The 7619-nt window shown below is 38.5% G+C and overlaps 1 protein-coding gene across 5 annotated transcripts; it reads right to left on the reverse strand.

Annotated features, from left to right (window-relative positions):
• Positions 1–722: 722 nt before the first annotated feature.
• tank (TRAF family member-associated NFKB activator) lies at positions 723–5492 on the reverse strand. Of its 5 annotated transcripts, none has more exons than XM_067517047.1 (8): positions 5334–5492; positions 4469–4610; positions 4083–4191; positions 3850–3917; positions 3049–3107; positions 2830–2948; positions 1937–2337; positions 723–1169 (listed from the first exon to the last, which is right to left on the reverse strand). In XM_067517047.1, the coding sequence occupies exons 2-8, from the start codon at positions 4565–4567 to the stop codon at positions 999–1001; spliced, it is 1026 nt and encodes a 341-aa protein (XP_067373148.1). In that variant the 5' UTR covers positions 4568–4610; positions 5334–5492; the 3' UTR covers positions 723–998. The 5 variants fall into 5 exon arrangements, with proteins under 5 accessions (XP_067373148.1, XP_067373144.1, XP_067373147.1 ...); XM_067517043.1 differs by having other exon boundaries at positions 3850–3920; XM_067517046.1 differs by lacking the exon at positions 5334–5492 and adding an exon at positions 5167–5327 and having other exon boundaries at positions 3850–3920.
• Between the last annotated feature and the right edge of the window lie 2127 nt (positions 5493–7619).

Here is a 7619-nt window from a genome sequence, read left to right on the forward strand (position 1 = left end):
AATTTTATGACTTTGTATAGCCTAATGTCGTATAAATGTCATATCATATTCATTTAACCATTAAAATAAAAACACCTACATAAAATTCTATTATAATACACAATTTACCATAGATATAGTAATTAAACAATAGGTCTGTACCTAATGTTATATATTGTCATGTGTGTAGACAATTTTAATAAACAAATAGCATATTATTACTATTACATTCTATGCTTTTCTCAAAACTGATATCAAAGTTGGAGATATTTTTTTAAACTCTTGAAATGATATGCAGCTGTTTCAAATTAGTCTGGCCTAAGGATACAACATGGAGAACAATGAGAATTATGTTGAAAATAGTGATAATCAACATGTCCACCCTTCTAGATAAGTCTAATTGGTTAACATTTGAGTGATTTGATGCATATTGCTGGCACGCCTGATACACAACATATGGTTGTTCAATGTGATATTAAAACCTGAGGCCAGCATGATATTGGGGGGAAATGTGTCAATTTGCAAAGTAAATCTTCATCATTTGCCTAAGAATTATTGTCCGACTAAAAGGAAATGTTTCATGTGATCAATGGAAAATATGTTGTTAAATGACAATAAAGACAAGTTCAAGAAAAATATCAGGTGGACAGTGTCTAAAGCATTTAGACACTGTCCACCTGATATTTTTATGTATGGATTCACGGAATTACATGATCACCACCAAATCAAAAGATAAATGGTGCAAGAGTTAACATTGGCTTTATTTGCTCATACATACCATATTATGCGTCATCGTCACTTACTATAGTAAAATCTCAGCATGATATTAGAAAATATTCATGGGCATGGCAGTGTACCATTCAGTTCTTTAGAATTAAATAAATGGATTCAAGTCTTATTGCAGTCTCATTTTAAATCCAGTACAGAGCATGTACTTCATGGCAGAAAGGGCTGGACCATGATTACAGTAAAGTCTTAGGCTATTTAGGGCCTTGACCCATCAGTCTCTTCTTCCACAGTCAATTGTCAGCTTCGCTCTTACGAGAGAAATGTAAGTAGAGGTGGTTGTTCATTCGGTCCTGAGGAACCACAGCGTTGCAGAAAGCACATTTATCAGGACTGCTGCTCTGAGGCATCGCCAGCTCTGTCCCCACGCCAACTGCATCACTCAGCTCGGGGCTCCATAGAGGCTGCAGAGTAGGATGAACCAAAAAAAAAAACAAAAAACACTATATCAGTTCTAAACAATTCTTACACTCACTTTGAAGCAGGCGGGACCATTTAATGAATACAGAACATGTCTTCTCTCAGTACAACATGCTACACAAATGCTCAGCAGCACTAAAAGCAAAAGGTTATTCTCAAGTGTCTCATTATCTCACTATTTATGTGTTCATCCAAGATATCAAAACAGTCCCGCCTATTATAATACCCATGTTGATATTATCCAGTGAAAGAATGATCCAAAACTATCACAAACTAGACCACCGTAGCTCGGTTGGTAAGGCAGTCATCCACGGACCACAGGGTCTGTGGTTCGATCCCCAGCTACTTCCCCAAGTGATTAAGAGAATGAGAAACAACGTTGTAAAGCGCTATATAAGCGACCATTTAGCATTTTAGCTCTTATTTCATGCCATTCAGAATTCTTTTATTGAGCATTTATGCACATCAGCAAATAAAATCCCACTTAACCATCATACTTGTTTCATCAGATTCTGCCACTGTACTGTGCTTCCATCTGGCTCACACTTTCCAGCAAAGATGCCAAATATAACCAGAGCATCCATGCTTAAGTAAAAAAAGGATCAGCACACATTACACAGTAATACAATTCAAGTTAAGCCAAGGGGATTTTTTTTGGACTTCACACTGTTTCACTCCTCCATTAGCAAAGACCAATCATAAACTGATAATTTGCTACTAGTTTTCTCAGACCTTCTCCTGTGATTCTCACCTGCTGGGGTCCCCGCACGCTCTCCTCTGAGAGTGAAGATGATGTTGAGTGGGAGGGGGAAGGAGGGTAGACAAAAGGCATGGGCAGCTCTGCTTGCTCCTCCTCTGACAGTGCAGAGGGGCCACTATTGAGAGGTGGCTTCATGGGTATGGGGAGACCAATGTTCCTCTCTGGAGCACTGTTAAGGAAGTCATATTCACTGTCCGCAGAGGGTGGGAATTTGACACTGAGTTTGGTGAGAGAGTCTACCAAGTCCTTGTCCTCGGGGCTGGCGCCACGGGACGCCAGAGACGGAGGTGGGTGTGGGATATCCACTGCTGACCTTAGCCCCGATGAGGAAAAGGGCGTCTCTGCCTCTGCTGTACGGTCTGTGCACTGGATGGGCATGGAGAACCGCTGATCTGTTAGGCGGTAGAAAAACAGACAGTTTTTCTGTCTCAGTCAACATGTTGACGAATTTCAGCGCTGCCCTTAAGGACATCTGAACTTGGCAGTGATTTGAAAAGCTGCACATGCTGAATTAATTATTAATGTATTATGTATTGATTATTACATTTAAAAATAAATATGTACTATTAATTATACACGCCAGCATCTTTGTCAGTAGAATGTTTTCCACACTATTTTAACAGAGTTGGCCAGTCGTGGTTTAAAAGGACAATGAGGTACAGTCCTAGAATATGGTTTGCTCTTCAATTATCTTAAAAAACAAAGCAAAAGCTAACACACCCACAAGTTGTTATGGAATATATATCTATATATATACATATATATATAGATATAGATTCTATTGAACACATGTCTTTTAATTTATTTAATTAAAAAGCAACCTGATTCAGTCTCAGGTTTTCAAAAATGGCAGGCAATATTTGGTAAATCATTATTTATATTACCGTTTGACGTATCATTTCCTCCATGGAACCTTTTTAGATAATCTTTCTGTCTTCTGGTTAGAGACCGTATCTGCCGGAATTTCCCTTGGATTGCTTCAAACGCATCCACCATGTCCTGACTGACAAACAAATAAATAAAAAGTGGGAAAAAATTAATTCCTTAACTTTAATGTCCTGGATTGTATTATTTTTTTAAAATGTGCAAATAGAGACACATACTAGTCAACGCTGCTATTGACTGGCAAATTAGGAGCAACAGCAACAGTGCCCATATTCTCCTGAAAAAAGACACATTACATTTAACGTCATTAACAACAATTATACCAGGGTATATTGTTTATATATCTGCAGTTTTTTTAACACATCACAAATTTATTTTTACAAGTGAAAAATGTGTCAAGGCTGGCTAAATAATGAACAGTAAAGCTCAGGCTGCCTGACTCTGGAGCGATATTATCCTCTAGCACCATCTGGTGAAGTAAATGTGGATGTACCTTTTGTGGCATAAACAAAGGATGCATACCACTACAGCAGCATTGCAATCTTAAGCCCTATCAACTGCTTGAAGTTTTCAGAAACAAATAAATATGAACATGGAAATCCTATACTTCCTGTGCGGGTGAATGCCTGAATCAGACTAAGTTTCTCCTAACTGTCATTAAACTATTTTAGAGCTATGTAAACAATAATTGAAACACTTGAATCGATCATATTTTAACCTTCAGAGTTACTGTAACCATAATTACTGGCCACTACCATCCTGTCTTCCTTCAACATACTTGTTGACAATAATGCAGCAACATCAAGCAGAAGTACCATCAACGTGTACGTGTGCGCGCGTGTGTGTGTGTGTGTGTGTGTGTGTGTGTGTGTGTGTGTGTGTGTGTGTGTGTGTGTGTGTGTGTGTGTGTGTGTGTGTGTGAGGAAGCTCTACACATGCCCATTTGTGATAATGAAGAAAAACCTGTTTTAAAGCCATTATATTGCAGTTTTCAGATTAGAGTAGCACAGCCAACATACCGGGTACTGTTTTATCCTATATGAACTGGTCCCATCGAGGAGGTGGTTGCAAGGCTCGCATTTCATCTCTACTTAGAAGCCAAAACAGTGAAAATCAAAAACTGGTACAATGTGAAATGCTCAGATTCAGGAAAATAATTTGTGACAATTGTTAACGACAGTCTCTCAGGCAAATGAAATGCAAGAGTGAGTTATCTCGTATACAAGAAGAGAGATCTTCTGGCATGTCTCACCGGATGGTTGCCTTGTTGCTGACAACTTAGCTTGAAGTATTAAAATCAACTGCTGCTGATCCTCTATCTGCTTTTGAAGTGTTTGAGTGTATCCCTCATAATATTCAGTCTGTAAATACAAGGTTTGTATTATTTTTTTAACCACCAATACCAGCGATCGCCGTTATAGCTACACATCTGTGTTATATTTAAATATACGCTATGTATATCAGTATCACAACAGATTTCTTGCTATTTCAAAGTTGTCAAACATAAAATAAGTCAACACACTTTCAGCAAATGAGTTAAAAATACTTTCTTATTGAATTGGCAATTAAAGCAACTCTAAGATTCAGATTTTGTGCTGCGGTTGGTAATTTAAATTTTATTTCTCCTCAGATCATTACCATTGTCTGCAGCTCCTTTCTCGCATTGTCCTTTTCAATGGAGACCTGGCGATAGGCTTCAAAAGCTTTGTTGAGCTGGTCTGCAATGTTCCTTTCCATGCCGTGTTCTCCACAATCATCACTGACACAGCAGACATGAGCCCTGCGAGTGAAGAAAAAACACACACTTTGAAAAAGTTTTTTATGACATTTTAATCTTTTTAACAGTGGCTCTTAGGACACCTGACAACATGTCTTCTTGTGCTTCAATAATGATTCTTTTAAAAGATGTCAGTAAAGCTTAGTAAACAGTAGCACCAAATGATTTAGTTGAATTGTGTATGAAAGTGATGCCATGATAAAACGTGCCAACACACACTTTAAACTTAAACAACAGAACGATTGATAAGTAATGACACATAATGCATTTGTAATATCTTGTATAAGTACTACACCACTGACCTGAATCTTATATTTCTCTCTTTTCTTGTCCAGTGTACTCAAACAACACCAGCAATTGTAGAACAACTTCAGCATCGTACTTATAGCAATAACTAATATGGCCGTGTTGAGATGCATAATGAAATAGTTATTCGTCAATTACTGATTGATCTTCAAAATATATGTCATAGCAGCACACTACCTGTTAGTGACAGCACACGGCTGCGGCTACATGCTGACTTGTTAAGAAACATTACCGCTATAACGACGGAGCCTACCGGGACACAGCAGTGCAGCACTTTAAAGTGTCGTCCAAACCCTAATCCACACAGTTCCGTAATTTTTAAATTGTTACTGAGTGATTAGCCATGGATCATTCAATCGGTGGCAGATAAAGCGACACGATCACTTTCCCTCGCTCCCGGAGACTTGTGTGTCCTCTTACCTTCATTCGAGTAACTGCCAAAGTCGAATTTATTGTTTTGACACCACCGCAGCGTCGCCGCCTAATCTTCAGATGCAAAGTTACGAAGCGCTAGAGAGGATATGGCAATGTATGTTTTACATAGCCGAGTTGAGTTGGGAACTTCCCTCGGGGAATCCCCAACTCTGTAGACTTCCGCCTTTCCGAGGGCTCGGCCAATCAGCGCGGAGCTCGAAGGAGCTCAGAGTGGTTCGCTGGTTGAGGGTTCTTCCAGCCTACGCGTCTGCAAACCGACCGCTGTGCATGTAAAAAACTGTCCCCAAACTACACATACACTGTGCTCATTTTACTCTCCAACATTCTTTTCTAACGTTATTGAACGTTCACCAAGTTCCACAGAAACAGCAGAGTCTGCTTTGTTGTAAATAAACTGCACAGGGCTCTGTGACAGGACGAGGTCACATAAGAAACTAACGGGCCTGTTGATGTTGTAGGGAACTTCACTGGCCCAAATTCCTTCATAAATGTGCAAGTAATTAAAGTAGGAGCAACACAACTGACGTGCAACATGTTAGAACCTCCAGGACCTGGGAAGTTGCCTGCTTAACTTCAGTAACAAGAAATGCAAAGCTGTTTGTATGGCACATTTCCACAACCAGCACATTCAACAGTTTTACATAAGACAGAAAACATATTAAATCATAAAAGGTAAAGTAAAATTGATTGATACATAGGCTACAAGCTTGCATTAGTAAATTGGACAACTGCCAAGGGTCCCAGCCCTCCAGAAGCTCCGAAACGGTGCAGCATCAGTACAAGCTCTCATGGCTCCGTTTTGTAGAGGGGTCTTGTTTCAAAAAAGACCTTTATAATTTTAGTTTATGTTGTTCTGATATGGGAAATACTGTTAAACAAAGTTATGTTCCATCAAATACCTGCTAAATAATTTCCACTAAAAGTGTTTGCGGGGGAAGTGCTAGTCTATAATCAAGGACTCATATTGTGAAGTTGTAGCCGACTAACTAGCTTATAATCCTGATACATAATTTTGCTGTGTGTTATAGATCAGTTATGAGCATTAAAAAAATCATCAATCAATCATTTACATTTTCGACTAGTGCCTTAAAAAATAGAGAGGTCAGCAACCCATTATATTCATAAATGTTACCTATGTAGAAAAATGTGGGTTTCCTATTCCTCCAATTCACAGAAATCAACTGTTGTACAAAAACTATAAAATATATTTAACACATTTTTTATTTAACATATTAATTACCAAAGCAATTACTATATATATTCTGTGAGCTTAACATGAAATCAGCAAACTGGTAAAACTGTTCAGTATTCATAGGTGTGTTTGCTGCTAGTGCCCCCTGTTGATATTTATAGTTTAAAAAAGTAACGTGTGGCCACAACTTGTACCGCATGGTATCAGATTCTTATATTGTGGCCAAGACTCAGTGACTGATGCTAAGCCTCATTTTGCACTGCACTTCTGAAAACCTCTTCAGAGTCAGACCTGTAAAATCCCATATGAGGCTGAATGATTCTAAATAATGTTCATAGAATATTACGTTTAGGAAAATCTGGGCCACCACCACCGGTCGACATTCAGCTCACATAACATGTTGGCATTTGGAATATACACAGTTAATCTTAGCTTTGAAAACTGACAAGATAAGTTCTTTCCTATTTTCCTGTTTCCTAGCCTTTTCCTAGCACACTTTCCATTCAGGACTACAAATAAAATAAGATTAAATTGTATTTTTTTAATTTATTGTATATATTTTCATATTTATATTTTAGTGTAATTATCCCTTGTTTATTTTTATATTTTTTATTGCTACAATGACAATAACGTTTCTTGTCTTACTGGGGTTATTTCCCCAAAGTTACCCATTAGGTGGTACACAACAAACTGCCTCAACTGCATCCAGTTAGGTTCATGCAGTGTTCGTAGCGACACAGTGAGGCATGAACTGGTGCATCCTGAGAACAAAACACGCAGAGCACTGTAGTGTATGCAGTTACGTGTAAGGAGGAATGCACAGACTTGTACACTGGAGAAACAAAACAACTGCTACAGAAAAGAATGGCCAGCTCCTCAGGCCTCAGGGCACAACTCAGCAGCCCATCTGCATCTAAAAGACAAGGGACACTCCTTTGAAGACAGCAATGTCCAAATTTTGGCCAGAAAAGATGATTGGTTTGAAAGAAATATACTATAAGAGGCTATCTACGTTGAACTGGAATGAACATTACTACAGTAAGCAGTAATCTATGTAACCTGTTCTCTCTTGAAGCAGT

This window comes from Channa argus, chromosome 9 (assembly GCF_033026475.1).
Source record: "Channa argus isolate prfri chromosome 9, Channa argus male v1.0, whole genome shotgun sequence".
Taxonomy (NCBI): domain Eukaryota; kingdom Metazoa; phylum Chordata; class Actinopteri; order Anabantiformes; family Channidae; genus Channa; species Channa argus.

Bases quoted from the DNA above. Each gene is read 5' to 3' on its own strand.
- tank (XM_067517043.1), bottom strand. From the start codon at position 4,567: ATGGAAAGGAACATTGCAGACCAGCTCAACAAAGCTTTTGAAGCCTAT. The intron at 3,921-4,082 runs GTGAGACATGCC...TTGGCTTCTAAG, and splicing joins AGCAACAAGGCAACCATCCG to TAGAGATGAAATGCGAGCCT. The intron at 2,949-3,048 runs GTATGTGTCTCT...TTTGTTTGTCAG, and splicing joins GTCAATAGCAGCGTTGACTA to TCAGGACATGGTGGATGCGT.